This window comes from Heptranchias perlo, chromosome 8, assembly GCF_035084215.1.
Source record: "Heptranchias perlo isolate sHepPer1 chromosome 8, sHepPer1.hap1, whole genome shotgun sequence".
In the NCBI taxonomy this organism is placed as follows: Eukaryota; Metazoa; Chordata; class Chondrichthyes; order Hexanchiformes; family Hexanchidae; genus Heptranchias; species Heptranchias perlo.
Window position 1 is genome coordinate 1848568 of NC_090332.1, and position 18892 is coordinate 1867459.

The 18892-nt window shown below is 44.1% G+C and overlaps 1 protein-coding gene across 3 annotated transcripts in view; it reads left to right on the forward strand.

The window, feature by feature from the left end:
* Positions 1 to 12777, forward strand: part of LOC137324334 (uncharacterized) — a 53874-nt gene extending 41097 nt beyond the window's left edge. Inside the window, exons 4-8 of one of the 3 annotated variants that reach the window (XM_067988493.1) lie at positions 5041 to 5175; positions 5355 to 5428; positions 9675 to 9716; positions 9819 to 9861; positions 12359 to 12777. In XM_067988493.1, coding sequence (XP_067844594.1) covers positions 5041 to 5175; positions 5355 to 5428; positions 9675 to 9716; positions 9819 to 9861; positions 12359 to 12363 — 299 coding nt within the window. In that variant the 3' untranslated portion in view covers positions 12364 to 12777. Of the gene's footprint in view, positions 1 to 5040; positions 5176 to 5354; positions 5429 to 9674; positions 9717 to 9818; positions 9862 to 10628; positions 11649 to 12358 lie in introns of those variants that run through there. The other 2 variants (XM_067988492.1, XM_067988494.1) reach the window with 2 other exon arrangements.
* The last annotated feature ends 6115 nt before the right edge of the window (positions 12778 to 18892 follow it).

The following is an 18892-nucleotide window of genomic DNA, read 5'->3' on the forward strand; positions in this document are numbered from 1 at the left end:
AGATCAAAAAATCTTTGAATTGGCAGGACATGTTGACAAGGCTGTTTTTTAAAAAAAACATACGTGATCCTGGGCTTTGTTAATAGAGGCATTGAGTACAAAAACAAGGAAGTTACACTAAACATTTATAAATCACTGGTTAGGCCTCAGCTGGAATATTGTGACCAATTCTGGGCACCGCACTTTAGGAAGGATGTCAAGGCCTTGGAGAGGGTGCAGAGGAGATTTTCTAGAATGGTTTCAGGGATGAGGGACTTCAGTTATGTGGAGGGCCTGGAGAAGCTGGGATTGTTCTCCTCAGAGCAGGGAAGGGGAGATTTAATAGAGGTGTTCAAAATTCTGAAGGGTTTTGATAGAGTTAATAAGGAGAAACTGTCTCCAGTGGCAGGAGGGTCAGTAACCAGAGGACGCAGAGTTAAAATAATTGGCAAAAGAACCCGAGGGGAGATGAGAATTTTTTTTTATGCAGCGAGTTGCCAGAGGGGCAATTTTTTCACTCAAAGGGTGGTGAGTGTCTGGAACGGGCTGCCAGAGGCAGTAGTAGAGGCGGGTACAATTTTGTCTTTTAAAAAGCATTTGGACAGTTACATGGGTAAGATGGGTATAGAGGGATATGGGCCAAGTGCAGGCAATTGGGACTAGCTTAGTGGTATAAACTGGGCGACATGGACATGTTGGGCCGAAGGGCCTGTTTCCATGTTGTAACTTCTATGATTCTATGATTCTATGAGTTGTTACGATCTGGAATGCGCTGCCTGAAAGGGCGGTGGAAACAGATTCAATTATAACTTTCAAAAGGGAATTGGATAAATACTTGAAATGGAAAAATTTGCAGGGCTCTGGGGAAAGAGCAGGGGAGTGGGACTAATAGGCTAGCTCTTTCAAAGAGCCGGCACAGGCACAATGGGCCGAATGGCCTTCCTCTGTGCTGTATCATTCTACGATTCCATCACTATACTGTCCTGTAAAGTTGGATTTTTCAGGCCTCAGAGTCAGGGGTGGGGGAAAGAGAAGGCTGCATTGTTGACATGTGAGGACAATATATTTAAATGTCTAAAACAACTGAGCTCCCTCTTGAATTTGCTCACATTATGGAAATTCTAATCTCACTGATGAGATTTCACTGAGTTGTTATAGGGTAAATGTAGAACTTTAGTGCTCTACCCACTGGGGGCACTTATTGGAAATATGGTACTCACCGTCAATGATTGTCACACCCGCGCCCCTTGTGTGTGAAACTCCCTGATGGGAATACTAAAAGTGAAACTTTACCCAGGAATTTTACAGAACAGAGGAGGCCATTCGACCCATTTTGGATTCTACATCCACCACTGTTTCTGGTAGGCCATTCTGTGTCCTAACAACCCTCTGCGTAAAACATTTCTAATCTCTCCTTTCATTCTTTTGGTGATGATTTCAAATTTGTGTTCTCTAACTACAGACTCGCTGGGGTAAATTTTTGTCTTCATCCCATAGGCGGTCATTTGGCAGAGTGGATCATTTGCCCGTTATAGTGTGATTCTGTCCCATCTTCATACCATTGATCCGATTTGCCAGATTACCGCCTACGGCATGAAGACAAAAACTTACCCCAGGGACCAATGGAAATAGTTCTTCCTGATTCACTTCATGACAGATTCTTAATTTTGGACATCTTACTTTAAGATGGATGTCACCCCCATGGAAAGGGTGAAGAAGAGATTCAGTAAAATAATATGAGGGCTGAGAAGCTTTAGTTATGAGGTGACACTGGAGAAACTGGGGCTCTTTTCATTACAAAGGTTCAGAGGAGATCTGATAAAGGTTGTGAGTGGTTTTGATGAAGTAAATCGACACAAACTATTTTGATTATTTGGTGAGTTGTTAACGAGAGGGCATAAATTTAAGATCATTGCCAAAACATGATTAATTTTGGAATCTGGGAGAAGTTTCAATAAACATTCCCCGGGACCTGATGAAATGTATCCCAGGACGTTATGGGAGGTTAGGGAGGAAATTGCGGGTCCCCTAGCAGAGATATTTGAATCATCCACCGCTACAGGTGAGGTGCCTGAAGATTGGAGGGGAGCAAATGTTGTGCCTTTGTTTAAGAAGGGCGGCAGGGAAAAGCCTGGGAACTACAGACCGGTGAGCCTGACATCTGTAGTGGGTAAGTTGTTAGAGGGTATTCTGAGGGACAGGATCGACAGGCATTTGGAGAGGCAGGGACTGATTAGGAACAGTCAGCATGGTTTTGTGAGAGGAAAATCATGTCTCACGAATTTGATTGAGTTTTTTGAAGGGGTAACCAAGAAGATAGATGAGGGCTGTGCAGTGGACGTGGTCTACATGGACTTCAGCAAAGCCTTTGACAAGGTACCACATGGTAGGTTGTTACATAAGGTTAAATCTCTCGGGATCCAAGGTGAGGTAGCCAATTGGATACAAAATTGGCTTGACGACAGAAGACAGAGGGTGGTTGTAGAGGGTTGTTTTTCAAACTGGAGGTCTGTGACCAGCGGTGTGCCTCAGGGATCGGTGCTGGGTCCGCTGTTATTTGTTATTTATATTAATGATTTGGATGAGAATTTAGGAGGCATGGTTAGTAAGTTTGCAGATGACACCAAGATTGGTGGCATTGTGGACAGTGAAGAAGGTTATCTAGGATTGCAACAGGATCTTGATAAATTGGGCCAGTGGGCCGATGAATGGCAGATGGAGTTTAATTTAGATAAATGTGAGGTGATGCATTTTGGTAGATCGAATCGGGCCAGGACCTACTCCGTTAATGGTAGGGCGTTGGGGAGAGTTATAGAACAAAGAGATCCAGGAGTACAGGTTCATAGCTCCTTGAAAGTGGAGTTACAGGTGGATAGGGTGGTGAAGAAGGCATTCGGCATGCTTGGTTTCATTGGTCAGAACATTGAATACAGGAGTTGGGATGTCTTGTTGAAGTTGTACAAGACATTAGTAAGGCCACACTTGGAATGCTGTGTACAGTTCTGGTCACCCTATTATAGAAAGGATATTATTAAACTAGAAAGAGTGCAGAAAAGATTTACTAGGATGCTACCGGGACTTGATGGTTTGACTTATAGGGAGAGGTTAGATCGACTGAGACTTTTTTCCCTGGAGAGTAGGAGGTTAAGGGGTGATCTTATAGAAGTCTATAAAATAATGAGGGGCATAGATAAGGTAGATAGTCAAAATCTTTCCCAAAGGTAGGGGAGTCTATAACGAGGGGGCATAGATTTAAGGTGAGAGGGGAGAGATACAAAAGGGTCCAGAGGGGCAATTTTTTAACTCAAAGGGTGGTGAGTGTCTGGAACGAGCTGCCAGAGGCAGTAGTAGAGGCGGGTACAATTTTGTCTTTTAAAAAGCATTTGGACAGTTACATGGGTAAGATGGCTTTAGAGGGATATGGGCCAAGTGCAGGCAATTGGGACCAGCTTAGTGGTATAAACTGGGCGACATGGACATGTTGGGCCGAAGGGCCTGTTTCCATATTGTAACTTCTATGATTCTATGAGAAATGTTAAATGGTACCTCCCTTCTCCCTTGCCTTTCCAAGCACCAGGTGGGCACCCATCTGGAGGAGTGCAGAAGAAGCAGTGATAAGCCTTGTGCCCAGTCCTGCTCAGGTGGGTGATCTGAGTGGGGCCTGGGTGCCAACTATCGCATCCATGCAGAAGTGAAGTGCCTTCTTTTGCAAGACCATCAGTGCCATTAATATGATGTGAAGCTGCAAATGTAGCTGAGTTCAGGACAGGTTAGGCAAAGCACATTGCATCTCCTTCACCCCCCAAAGGTTAGCAGGAAAAACTGAAAACTATCTATCCATCCATCCTCACATCTCCACCATTCTACCCTGGTGGGCTGCCCTCCATGGACAACATCCCCCACCATCTCAGTCTATACCTATTCCTGTAAACTCCAGTCTCACGCTCAAGCAAATATTTATCCAGCTCCTTTTTTGAAGGAGTTAATCAGTTCAGCATCAAATTCTGCTGGGAGTTTGTTCCATAAATCTACTGCTGTCCGCTCTCTAGTCTTGCTTGTTAATTTTACAACTTCATTTTTCAATTCTGTGGCCAGAGTCTTGGACTAACAACCTGCTTATATCTACATCATGTATCTTTTGCACAAAAAGTTTTGGAATCTCTTCCCCCCTGTAATCTTCCGTTTGCCAATGAAAACAAGTTCAACTCTGCCGCTCTTTCCTCATAATATAGAGACTGAGGTCCCAAAATCAATGTGATTTTGAAGATGAGGGTGCCCAGCACTGCATGTAATCAGGTAAACTGTGAGACTCTGCTCCTGGCATGGAGTTGAGTTCATTGGGAATCTCCGAGGATTTATCCAAATCTTACAGATAAAGGGTGGAATTTAACTTTGCCAAAATGGACGGTGACGGGTTAACCACCCGTTATGCAACGCGGCCTATTATCTTTCCATTGAAGACATCGTCTTCTCCAACTTGCTAACAAATTTGTTTGACATTTTCTGTTCCAATATGTAGAACTTTACACTTATCTACTTCACCATTCCTCAACTCATCTGCTCACATCTTTTTAAAATTAGTTTATCTCCTTTATACAAGTCACATGGCCACATCGATTGGCGATATCAGCAAATGTTACACTACTGTATACAAAGTACTCTCCTCCAGGCCGTGTAAGGTTTGTGTGATCAGCAGAGGATACAGAAGAGACCCCACTGGGCCTCTGGTAATCACTGTCCCTCCGTCCGAGGATCTCTGCTGCTTTTATCAACACTTCTACTTCCTTTTGCCAAACGGTTTTCAACACAGCTAGAAAACATAGTAAATGGTCAATGTGTGATCCTGGGACAGACTGACAGCCCACATTATAGACAAATCAAAGTGCTCTATGTTTAAACTAACATTATCCCTCCAAGTTCCCACCATGTCGGGTTCCTGATCAATCTGAATTCCACCCTGGTTTTATTTTCCCATTGGCGCCATTTCAGACTGCACTGACTGAAGAGAATCTGATTTCTTCCCCTGATCTTCGACCTGAAACATGTGTTTTCCTTTCACAGTTTCTGAAGCACAAGTGGATCGAGACGTGAAGACGACCCTTGTCTGGATCATTCTGGGGGCTGTGCTGGGAGTTACTGTCATTACTGGAGGCATTTTACTCATCAGATATAAACTTTTTGGGAAAAAACAATCCCGTATGTGTAACTAAATAATTCAGTTTGACTTGATTGTTTATATAGTTCCTAAAATATAAAAGGCCACAACCAATTGTTAAAGAACCTGTTTTGGTAATGTATAAAAAGTTATTATTGGCAGCAAATTATGATTAATATGACTAATTGATGTTGGTGAGATTTTATCATTTACTTCACAGCATCATCGGGTACAGCTGGTGATCAGGACACAACTGCAGATTATGAAAATATTTCTTGTGCAAGAGACACACGGGTGAGTTCAGTTGGTTTTCGAGGATGTTGCTTTCTGTAATGAGAAAGGATCTGTGTGGTGGGACTGATCTGATGGTATGTTTGTGACTTCTTTTTACACCATTTTATCCAGTTATTTTCCAGCTCTTATTTTCCCCAGGTGGCACTGTAGACCATCTGAATATTTGCAATTAAGATAAATGTCTTTGCATTGCACAAATGTACTTTGATGAATCTGTCCCTGGATGCAGAGATACTCATCACACACCGGCAGAGGATGAAGAGATATGTAGGCATAGACTCCAAGTCTGAACGATTTGAGTGAGGGTTTAGTGGGCAGTAGTTTGTAATATCTTTGGTCAGCAAATCTGCTGATTTCCCATTCCCCACAACATTACATTTGAAATTATCCTCTCTTTAAATCCTTCTGGGCCGTCGTCCAATCCTACCTCTACAATCTCCTCCAGCTCTATAATCCTGCACCTCATCACTTCATTCTTCTGACTCTGGCCTGTCGTGCACCTCCCAACCATTGCTCCTCCATTGGTAATAAAGCCTTCAGTCGCATGGGCCCTGCTCTTTGGAATTCCCTTCAAACTTCACTGCCTTCCGCCTTCCACTGCCATCCACTCCATCCCATCTTCCACTCCCATCCACTCCATCCCATCTTTCACTCCATCCACTCCATTCCATCTTTCACTCCATCCACTCCATCCCATCTTCCACTCCCATCCACTCCATCCCATCTTTCACTCCATCCACTCCATTCCATCTTTCACTCCATCCACTCCATCCCATCTTCCACTCCCATCCACTCCATCCCATCTTTCACTCCCATCCACTCCATTCCATCTTTCACTCCATCCACTCCATCCCATCTTCCACTCCCATCCACTCCATCCCATCTTTCACTCCCATCCACTCCATCCCATCTTTCACTCCCATCCACTCCATCCCATCTTCCACTCCATCCACTCCATCCCATCTTTCACTCCATCCACTCCATCCCATCTTTCACTCCCATCCACTCCATCCCATCTTCCACTCCATCCACTCCATCCCATCTTTCACTCCCATCCACTCCATCCCATCTTCCACTCCATCCACTCCATTCCATCTTCCACTCCATCCCATCTTCCACTGCCATCCACTCCATCCCATCTTCCACTGCCATCCACTCCATCCCATCTTCCACTGCCATCCATTCTGCCATCCTTTTCCTCCCTCCGCCATCCATTCCTGCTACTGGTCCTTCCCACTGCCATCCACTCCCCCGACCCAAATTGCTGTCCATTTCCCTCCTCAAATTCCTGCTGCCATCCATTGTCAGCCTCCCTCTAACTATCACCCCTTCTCTTTCTCCCTCTTCCACTGTCATTCATTCTGTCATCTCTCCTTGACATCTCATTGAAACATACAAAATTCTTTCAGTGATCCACAGGGTTGATGCAGGGAGGATGTTTCCCCTGGGTGGGGAGTCTAGAATCTGAGGTCACAATCTCAGAATAAGGGATAGGCCATTTTGCACAGAGATGAGGAGAAATTTCCTCACTCAGAGGGTGGTGAATCTTTGGAATTCTCTACCCCAGAGGGCTATGGAGGCTCAGTCATTGAGTACATTCAAAACAGAAATTGATAGATTTCTAGATATTAAAGGCATCAAGGGATATGGGGATAGTGCAGGAAAATGGCGTTGAGGTAGAAGATCAGCCATGATCTTGTTGAATGGCGGAGCAGGCTCGAGGGGCCGGATGGCCCACTCCTGCTCCTATTTTTTATGTTCCATTTCCTCCCTCCCCTCCCCTCGCTATCTATTTTGTTCCCCATGCCATTTATTCCCCCCTCCCCTGCTTCCCCCCACGCCTACCTGTGTTTGGCAGTTAATGCACTGGACAGATCCTGCTCTCTTTTCAGTGGTCTCATGGCACTAACGACCTGCATCACCAGAATGGGAATTCCTGCCTGCACTGAGGCAGATATCCCGGCCATTAGGACTGGGACCGTGCTGAGAGGAGAGAGCGACCTGCACTCGGGAGGAACAGAACTGTGGTGCATTAAGCACTAACACACTGACTGGGGCCGCAAAACACTGACTGCCTGTGTGAAACACTGATGGTTGGCAAATAGGATTATGTATATGTTATAATAACTGAGTAATCAGACCCAATGGGTTTACATGGTGCCGGACTGTGTGCTTGTTTGATTCAGTGTCTTCGGATCTGCAATTTTTTGCAAAGCAGTTGCTTTTCCAGAATTGTGCTAGATGCACCCTTGGCAGGAGAAACAGTGGTTTGTGGTATTCACCCCTGTAATTATAGCATGTAGTTGTAGGCATGGGACCAGCAGTAAATCTGGCCTTGTTCTGGGGATAATTGAAGTTTCAATCAGGTAACATTAGAACATAAGAAATAGGAGCAGGAGTAGGCCATACGGCCTCTCAAGCCTGCTCCGCCATTCAACAAGACCATGGCTGATCTTCAACCTCAACTCCACTTTCCTGCCTGATCCCCACATCCCTTGATTCCCCTAGAGACCAAAAATCTATCTATTTCAGCCTTGAATATGCTCAACGACTGAGCATCCACAGCCCTCTGGAGCAGAGAATTCCAAAGATTCACAACCCACTGAGTAACCTTCAGTCCCATTTTCCATTTGCTGTGCCTGTGTTTCTGACTCCAATTTGCTTGATTGGTATGTGAGCATTTGTTTAAAATCATTTCAGAATCCTTTAAAACTTGTCTTCGCAACTTTGCTGATAAACACTCTTATAGTATCTGAATTCCATTGCCATTATTGACTCCGACGTGACATGACATTGTATGGTGTCCGTTCATGCTGTTCCCAGGTTGTTGCCACGCTGGCCTCAACTTATAGATTACAAGGTCAAGACTTTTTGGTCTTGGGAAAAATAAACTATAAGGCTTCTTTTAGGCTGGTTATACTTGTTACAAACACTCTCCCCAACCCCGTGTCTCGCAATGTATCGAAAATAGTCAGAGTTTCTTCACTTGAAAAATGAAGTGACATAGAATCATACGAAGGTTACAGGACAGAAGGATGGCATTCGGCCCATCAAGTCCATGCCGGCTCTGTGCAAGAGCAATCCAACTGTTCCCACTCCCCGCCCTATCCCCGTAGCCCTGCAAATTATTAAATTATTTCCTTTCAAGTTCTTATCCAGTTCCCTTTTGAAGGCCACGATTGAATCTGTCTCCACCACCCCCTCAGGCAGCGCATTCCAGATCCTAACCACTCGCTGCGTAAAAGCTTTTTTCCTCATGTCACCTTTGGTTCTTTTGCTAATCTCCTTAAATCTATGTCCTCTGGTCTTGACCCTTCCGCCAATGGGAACAGTTTCTCTCTATCTACTCTGTCGAGATCCTTCATGATTTTGAATACCTCTATCAAATCTCCTCACAACCTTCTCTGTTCCAAGGAGAACAACCCCAGCTTCTCCAGTCTATCTACGTAACTAAAGTCCCTCATCTCTGGAACATTCTAGTAAATCTCTTCTGCACCCTCTCTAAGGCCTTCACATCTTTCCTAAAATGCGGTGCCCAGAACTGGACACAATACTCCAGTTGTGGCCGAGCCAGTGTTTTATAAAGGTTCATCATGACTTCCTCACTTTTATACTCTTTGCCTCTATTTATAAAGCCCAGGATCCCGTATGCTTTTTTACCCTGTTTCCCAACCTGCCCTGCTACCTTCAATGATTTGTGTACATATACCCCCAGGTCACTCTGTTCCTGTTCCCCTTTTAGAATTGTGCCCTCTAGTTTATATTGCCTCTCCTCGTTCTTCCTACCGAAATGTGCCTAGTTTTGTGGTCTAATCTTTCACATCCATGGCTCTGACATATTTCCAATCTCTTTATCCACTTGTCCTGTCGTGGTCTGAGTGTGTGTACAAGTTGTGAACCTCAAAGACTGGGAAAAGGAAATCTGCTCTCAGACTACACTCTGCTCCCTCTGCTGACTGTTTTTATGCAGGCCCCAGAACTGTGGTATTTTCATCTGACGGTTTCTTTTTGACGTGTTCTCAGTGGCTGTGCTGCATCTTGTTCCAGTTGGGGATATCCTTTATTTCATGCTTCTCTACACTCACTTTACAAGACTGATTTGATCTGACTTCTTTTGGTTATCGATTTAAGCAAAATGTGTCGATGACTGAAGTAACGTCAGTCGACACAGTTATCCCAGAGGATTCTTAAACCAACACCAGCAATATATTGGACAGGGTAACTATCCGTTTGTAATTTGTTGCAGAACTCTGGAGATCGTCCGGCAGATTCAAATGCCACGTACATGGTAAGAAACTCCAATTTAAGAACGTTCAAAGGTTCCAACTGACCCTTCATTGTGCACGTGTTACACGACGGCTGTTCCTATCATTTCTCTGTTTTCTGTTAGGCATTACAGCGACCGGATCAGTCCATATACAGTGATCTTAAAGGTATGTTTCTGTAACACTTAACAAGGGTACAGGCAAAGCGTGTGTTATCTGTCAATTTTTGTACAAATGGTGAAACTGTGGGAAAATCTTCATGTAAAATGGATCCATAGCAGCAACATTGCAATGAGTCCAGTGGGGTAAGGGGCCGTTGGTAGCCCAGTACAGTGATGGATTGGGTGTTGTGTGGTATTTAACAGCTTTTACTAAATCATTAACACCCACAGCCACACTCTCATCCTCTCATTTTCGTACATTTGTTAACACTGATGTATCTAAAGCAGATTAAAAGTAGCCAGTACAATTTCTTTTCCAATTCAACATTTCCATTGGTTTTATGCAAATTATTGGCTCAGACTTTTCCAACAAGAGCAATGTCATATCAATTCTGGGCAATTAGACCACAATAATCAAGGAAAGCTACCTACTGACAGGCCATTTACACTCTGATAAACCATTAATTACTTGTCACTATTATTTCAGAGATAAATGAATCTACCTCTGATTAATTTTTCAACCTTATTTCTATCTGAACACTATTCGATAGGGTAGATTGAGAGAAACTATTTCCCTCTGGTGGGGGAATCCAGAACAAGGGAATCCAATTTTACAATGAGAGCCAGGCCATTCAGGAGTGAAATCGGGACGCACCTTTTCTAAAGGTGTTTTCCTTCTCGGGTACAGTTCCACCATCACTGGTGCCTTCTGATTCATCACTCAGATGTCTGTTACTTCAGATAACTGCTTTATTTTTAATTTTGTTCAAACAGGCAATAAACAAACAGCTGACAACTGAACCACAGACAAAAACCTTCCACAAGATTTTCTTCGGGGAGTAAGAACATCTGATGGACATTTTGCACAGGAAAAGGTTATTAGGCCTAACAAAGCTGCTCCCCCGGCTCGCCAGATCCCCCAATCCCTTCACTCTCCAGTAACTCATCTGGTTGTCTCTTGAACCCATTTATTCTGTTCATATCAGGATCATTCTTTGGTTATTTATTCCACAATCCTATTACCCTTTGGGTGATCAGCTCTGCCTGACTTTAACCTTTACTCCGATCTTACTAACTTGTTTCTTCTGGTATTTGAACAATTTGCTTTGGAATCCTCTTCATCATCTTAAAAAGTTCAATTGGATCAAGCTGAAGGTTTCTGTTTTCCAAAGAAAACAATCTAAGCTTCCTTAAATTTCCTTCATAATTTAAATTCCAGGCACCTGGAATAATTGTTTCCGTAGCTTCTGAAAGGTCAGAACATGCAGGCGTCCTCATTTTTAGTTTAAACCAATGTCTCCCCGTCCCACCCGTCTAAAAGTCGTGAAACACCTTGGCTCAGTGGGCAGCACGCCCCCCCTCTGCGCCAGAAGGTCGTGGGTCATGTCCCACTCCAGAACTTGTGTTGATAATCCAGGCTGACACACCAGTTCAGTACTGAGGGAGCGCTGCACTGTCGGAGGTGCTGTCTTTCGGATGAAACGTTAAACCCGAGATCCCGTTTGCCTGTAAAAGATCTCACTCCACCTTGTGAAGAAGGGCAGGATAATTCCCTTTGTGTCCTGGCCAACATTTATCGCTCAACCAACTGGTCATTTGTCTGAATGCTGTTTGTGGGATCTTGCTGTGCACAAATTGGCTGCTGTGTTTCCGACTTAACAACAGTGACTACATTTCAAAAGTATTTAATTGGCTGAGCAGTACTTTGGCCGTTCTGAGGTTGAGAAAGGAGCATTTTAAATGCAAGTTCATTCTTATTTATTTACCATCACCAGTAAAAAACTGAAACAAAAAGTGTCCTTTAAATTTGATGATTTCCTTATAATTTTAATCTCATCAATTTATTGCCCCGATTTTAACTTGGGGCAGGAGTGGACGGGCGGGCCGAGCCACAAGCTTGGCGCAGGACTGGGTGCGGTGGGGTATGGTGGGACGGGGGTTGGGACCGGGGGCGTGGGGCAGGTGGCTGCAAGAGGCCGCTGCCATTTTAACCCCTGGGCCTCGTCACCTGATGATTTTAATCGGACTCCCTGCACGATGCTGGTGGCAACGACACGACGGCTGGCGGACGAGCAGGAAACTGGCGCAGTATCAGGCTGCCGCCAGGGACCCGAGGATATGGTCCCCAGCAAGTTCAGTGATGAGGGGGAGGGCGATCAATTTACGGGAAGGGGAAGGGAAGCCCAGGGCCGAGGAGGGCCAAGGATTCCTTGTGGGGCTGGGGAGCACTCCTGCCACGGAGGGATTTGAACACAAGGATGAGAATTTTATCTTCGAGGTGTTGTGGGACCGGGAGCCGTTGTCGGTCAGGGAGCACAGGGGTGAACGAGACTTAGTGCGGGATTGGTGCCTGTTGTAAAAGGTGCCCGTTCATGGTGTATCTGGAGTTAGATTCTCAGTCAAAGGACCTGGACCCTGTAACGTTGTCTTCAACTCCTTCAACTCCTATTTTTGTATTTCAAATATCCTTAACCCTTCCAAGATTAAATGTTTTTGGCTTGAAGGATAGAATCCCAGTGGACTGGAGAACTGTACAGGACTCGGAGAAGCCTGCTTCAATGGCCAGGAGGCACTTCTGTACAAACACCATGGATTAGCAAAATGAATCCTCTAAAACCAGCAGAAATGTTTCAAGAGCACCGACAGAGTGAAAAGTCATGAGGGAAAACAACAAGGAAGTGAAAGTAAATCCATGGAAACCAACAAAGAAACAGAGAACAAGAGAGGGCTTCTTTTAGCGATTCTTACCCTCTCTCGGCAACTCTCAGGGCCCTGCCTCTATCAATATGCTCAGGGCCCTGTCTCTATCAATATGCTCAGGGCCCTGTCTCTATATGAATGTGCTCAGGGCCCAGTCTCTATCAATATGCTCAGGGCCCTGTCTCTATATCAATAGTAAACAATTTTACAACACCAAGTTATAGTCCAGCAATTTTATTTTAAATTCACAAGCTTTCGGAGGCTTCCTCCTTCGTCAGGTGCACGATGTGGAAAATCGTTCACCTGACGAAGGTTTTCCACATCGTTCACCTGATCCGAAAGCTTGTGAATTTAAAATAAAATTGCTGGACTATAACTTGGTGTTGTAAAATTGTTTACAATTGTCAACCCCAGTCCATCACCGGCATCTCCACATCACATCTATATCAATATGCTCAGGGCCCTGTCTCTATCAATGTGCTCAGGGCCCTGTCTCTATACCAATATGCTCAGGGCCCTGTCTCTATATCAATATGCTCAGGGCCCTGTCTCTCTATCAATATGCTCAGGGCCCTGTCTCTCTATCAATATGCTCAGGGCCCTGTCTCTATACCAATATGCTCAGGGCCCTGTCTCTATACCAATGTGCTCAGGGCCCTGTCTCTATCAATATGCTCAGGGCCCTGTCTCTATACCAATATGCTCAGGGCCCTGTCTCTATACCAATGTGCTCAGGGCCCTGTCTCTATCAATATGCTCAGGGCCCTGTCTCTATCAATATGCTCAGGGCCCTGTCTCTATCAATATGCTCAGGGCCCTGTCTCTATACCAATGTGCTCAGGGCCCTGTCTCTATCAATATGCTCAGGGCCCTGTCTCTATACCAATGTGCTCAGGGCCCTGTCTCTATCAATATGCTCAGGGCCCTGTCTCTATCAATGTGCTCAGGGCCCTGTCTCTCTATCAATGTGCTCAGGGCCCTGTCTCTCTATCAATGTGCTCAGGGCCCTGTCTCTCTATCAATATGCTCAGGGCCCTGTCTCTATCAATATGCTCAGGGCCCTGTCTCTCTATCAATATGCTCAGGGCCCTGTCTCTATCAATGTGCTCAGGGCCCTGTCTCTATCAATATGCTCAGGGCCCTGTCTCTATCAATATGCTCAGGGCCCTGTCTCTATCAATATGCTCAGGGCCCTGTCTCTCTATCAATATGCTCAGGGCCCTGTCTCTATCAATGTGCTCAGGGCCCTGTCTCTATCAATATGCTCAGGGCCCTGTCTCTATCAATATGCTCAGGGCCCTGTCTCTATCAATGTGCTCAGGGCCCTGTCTCTATCAATATGCTCAGGGCCCTGTCTCTCTATCAATATGCTCAGGGCCCTGTCTCTATCAATATGCTCAGGGCCCTGTCTCTCTATCAATATGCTCAGGGCCCGACGCTCTCACTCCCTCGCTCCACACTCTTGAGGCTCTCACCTTCTCAGAAAGGAAGACTAAATTTTCTCAACAGGTCAGTTAATTTGTCCTCTGTTCAGAGTACTGTCTTAATACTAATGTCCCCCAAGTCACAGACCAGAAGCACATGATTGCGACCTGTTGCTTGTTGTATAAAATGCAACTTTTCCAAACACACACTGTAATCACTCTAAATCAGTTTTATTATTGTGCTCTGGTAGGTTGGGTCCAGCTATCGCTGCACTGCTGTAATGGTGGAATCAAATGTATTTTTCTGATTTTGATGGCTCTGTATTAACTTTGAATATACAGTAGTTTAATAAAATATTTGACATTGCAGTGGGGCCCATTGTGATTTAGTTATTTGCTGATAAATCTTCTTCACGTATCTGGGTATTCTAAACGATCTTCCCACTCGAACCATTGCTTGAAATTAATTTTTTTCGTAACAGCTGTTTTAAACCAGGCTGACACAGTAGTTTGAAGTTTGCAATACTGCACACGAAGATTGCAACATCAGACTACAGAATCTGTTGAAAGGTCTGCACCAAACATTTCAGAGTCCATTTTTACTCACCAGCATTTGCAAGAAAGATTTTTTCGATCTTGTTTAAAGTCTGGAGACTGAGAATGAAATGTTGACCAGGCAGAATCACTGGACTTTCAGGGGCAGAAACAGAACTTCAGGGAGAGAGAGCACGGACAGTTTCCCTGTTTGGAAGCCCAGAGCATCCTCCGCACTCCACAGTGGCTGACAGAGGTTGCACAACATGCCAATTCGCTCTTCACCATCCAAAGACACGCATCAAATCCCCAACAATGTTGTTTGGCCCTGCGGTGACCCACCAATAACTCTCACCAGATAGATGGGCAAAGTGTTTACTTGCACCCTGTTCCACATTGACTATTGTCCCATGCAAAGCACTCACAGCTGACAGCTGCTTGAATGTTTAAGTGTGAGTGTGTAAGTGAGTGAGTGTGTGTGTGTGTGTGTGGACATTGGGTGAGAATAGGACGATGATCAGCTATAATGCCCCACCTCCAAAGTTGAATAGCCTGACACTGCCTGGCCTGGGCACACATGGAGAATGGTGATTTCAGAAGGTACCATGGAAGGTCTTCCAAAATCAAGACAACCAATCCCCAGTAACATTCAGCACCTTCAGGAACGATTAGGAAAAGATAAGAACATAAGAAATAGGAGCAGGAGTACGCCACACAGCCTCGAGCCTACTCTGCCATTCAATAAGATCATGGCTGATCTTTAACCTCAACTCTATTTTTCTGCCCGATCCGCATCTCCCTTGATTCCCCTTGAGTCCAAGAATCTATCCATCTCAGCCTTGAACATATTCAACGACTCAGCATCCACAGCCCATTGGAGTAGAGAATTCCAAAGATTCACAACCCTCTGTGTAAGGAAATTCCTCTTTGTTTCAGTCTTAAATGGCTGACCCCTTATCCTGCGACTATGCCCCCTAGTTCTAGATTCTCTAGCCAGGGGAAACAACCTCTCAGCATCTACCCTGTCAAGCCCCCTCAGAATCTGGTAGGTTTCAATGAGATCACCTCTCATTCTTCTAAACTCCAGAGAGTATAGGCCCATTCTACTCAACCTCTCCTCATAGGACAGCCCTCTCTTCCCAGGAATTAATCTATGCATTCCAGCAATCAACATATGCAACAGTCAGTTGTAATCCCCAACTGTTGCTACAAAACAGCGGTCTGCCACTCAATTGTCACTGAGCCAACTGGACCATTGCTTAGTCTTGTTGACTAAACACTGATTGAGCAATTGTTGAGCACTCAACCACAGAGAGATTAGTCCATCCGCTGCAGAAATCTATGGCAATAACAGCATCAAGAAAATCAGGAAGAATGAGGAATTAGATTAGTGGTCTGTGTACTTCTCTTTTTTTTGTCAAATTTACAACCTGATCTCTCATTTTAAATATTCCTTTCACCAAAACTCTTACAGATAAGAGGCATGTTCACTAATTAATTTTTATTTACTTAAATTACAGTGTAGACTTTATGAATTGGCAGTCCCAGACAGAGTAGTCCCTAGCTGGGAGTTAGAGGATGCTCACCTGTTTACAGTTCATTGGCTTCCTGTAATGAACAAGATTGAAGGTTATAAAGATCGGCACAGAAAACAATCCCTTTTAAATTCCAGCACTGTTGGGAAAGCAGATCAGGAATTCAGGCACTGAGGTCAGTGAGAATTCCCTTAGTGGTTCATACTAAGAATATTGCACATTTGGAGGATATGATTGTTATGGGAAATATTGCCCATGTGGGAGATATGGTTCATATGGGAGAACAGAGCTCCTACAGAGGTTATGATTCCCATGTGGGATATGCTCCATATAGTGATATGGATCATGTGGGCTCTTATAGGGATACATGATTGAACTTTCCGTGAGGGTTCTCTGGGGGGAGATTGATGGAGCCCTTGGATAAATGGTAAAACTGGCCAGAAATGGCATTTACTCCATTTCTCCGGGGAATTTGTTGATTTCCCGCTGAAGTTACGGCAGAAGATCCCTGTGGAAATTCAGAGCCAGGGTTCTTTTGGGGAAGCATCGTCCTTACATGAGATACAGTGTATGTATGGAATATGGTTCCGATAGGAGATACAGTGTATGTAGGGAATATGGTTCCTATAGGAGATACAGTGTATGTAGGGAATATGGTTCCTATAGGAGATACATTGTATGTAGGGAACATGGTTCCTATAGGAGATACAGTGTATGTAGGGAATATGGTCCCTATAGGAGATACAGTGTATGTAGGGAATATGGTTCCTATAGGAGATACAGTGTATGTAGGGAATATGGTCCCTATAGGAGGTACAGTGTATGCAGGGAATATGGTTCCTATAGGAGATACATTGTATGTAGGGAACATGGTTCCTATAGGAGGTACAGTGTATGTAGGGAATATGGTTCCTATGGGAGATACAGTGTATGTAGGGAATATGGTCCCTATAGGAGATACAGTGTATGTAGGGAATATGGTTCCTATAAGAGATACAGTGTATGTAGGGAATATGGTTCCTATAGGAGATACAGTGTATGGAGGGAATATGGTTCCTATAAGAGATACAGTGTATGTAGGGAATATGGTTCCTATAGGAGATACAGTGTATGTAGGGAATATGGTTCCTATAGGAGATACAGTGTATGTAGGGAATATGGTTCCTATAGGAGATACAGTGTATGGAGGGAATATGGTCCCTATAGGAGATACAGTGTATGTAGGGAATATGGTTCCTATAGGAGATACAGTGTATGTAGGGAATATGGTCCCTATAGGAGATACAGTGTATGTAGGGAATATGGTTCCTATAGGAGATACAGTGTATGCAGGGAATATGGTTCCTATAGGAGATACAGTGTATGGAGGGAATATGGTCCCTATAGGAGATACATTGTATGTAGGGAATATGGTTCCTATAGGAGATACAGTGTATGTAGGGAATATGGTTCCTATAGGAGATACAGTGTATGGAGGGAATATGGTCCCTAAAGGAGATACAGTGTATGGAGGGAATATGGTTCCTATAGGAGATAGAGTGTATGTAGGGAATATGGTTCCTATAGGAGATACAGTGTATGTAGGGAATATGGTTCCTATAGGAGATACATTGTATGTAGGGAATATGGTTCCTATAGGAGATACAGTGTATGTAGTGAACATGGTTCCTATAGGAGATACAGTGTATGTAGGGAATATGGTTCCTATAGGAGATACATTGTATGTAGGGAATATGGTTCCTATAGGAGATACAGTGCATGTAGGGAATATGGTTCCTATAGGAGATACAGTGTATGTAGGGAATATGGTTCCTATAGGAGATACAGTGTATGCAGGGAATATGGTTCCTATAGGAGATACAGTGTATGGAGGGAATATGGTCCCTATAGGAGATACATTGTATGTAGGGAATATGGTTCCTATAGGAGATACAGTGTATGTAGTGAACATGGTTCCTATAGGAGATACAGTGTATGTAGGGAATATGGTTCCTATAGGAGATACATTGTATGTAGGGAATATGGTTCCTATAGGAGATACAGTGCATGTAGGGAATATGGTTCCTATAGGAGATACAGTGTATGTAGGGAATATGGTTCCTATAGGAGATACAGTGTATGTAGGGAATATGGTTCCTATAGGAGATACATTGTATGTAGGGAATATGGTTCCGATAGGAGATACAGTGTATGCAGGGAATATGGTTCCTATAAGAGATACAGTGTATGTAGGGAATATGGTTCCTATAGGAGATACATTGTATGTCGGGAATATGGTCCCTATAGGAGATACAGTGTATGTAGGGAATATGGTTCCTATAGGAGATACAGTGTATGTAGGGAATATGGTTCCTATAGGAGATACAGTGTATGTAGGGAATATGGTTCCTATAGGAGATACAGTGTATGTAGGGAATATGGTTCCTATAGGAGATACAGTGTATGTAGGGAATATGGTTCCTATAGGAGATACAGTGTATGGAGGGAATATTGTTCCTATAAGAGATACAGTGTATGTAGGGAATATGGTTCCGATAGGAGATACATTGTATGTCGGGAATATGGTCCCTATAGGAGATACAGTGTATGTAGGGAATATGGTTCCTATAGGAGATACAGTGTATGTAGGGAATATGGTTCCTATAGGAGATACAGTGTATGTAGGGAATATGGTTCCTATAGGAGATACAATGTATGGAGGGAATATGGTTCCTATAGGAGATACATTGTATGTAGGGAATATGGTTCCTATAGGAGATACAATGTATGTAGGGAATATGGTTCCTATAGGAGATACAATGTATGTAGGGAATATGGTTCCTATAGGAGATACATTGTATGGAGG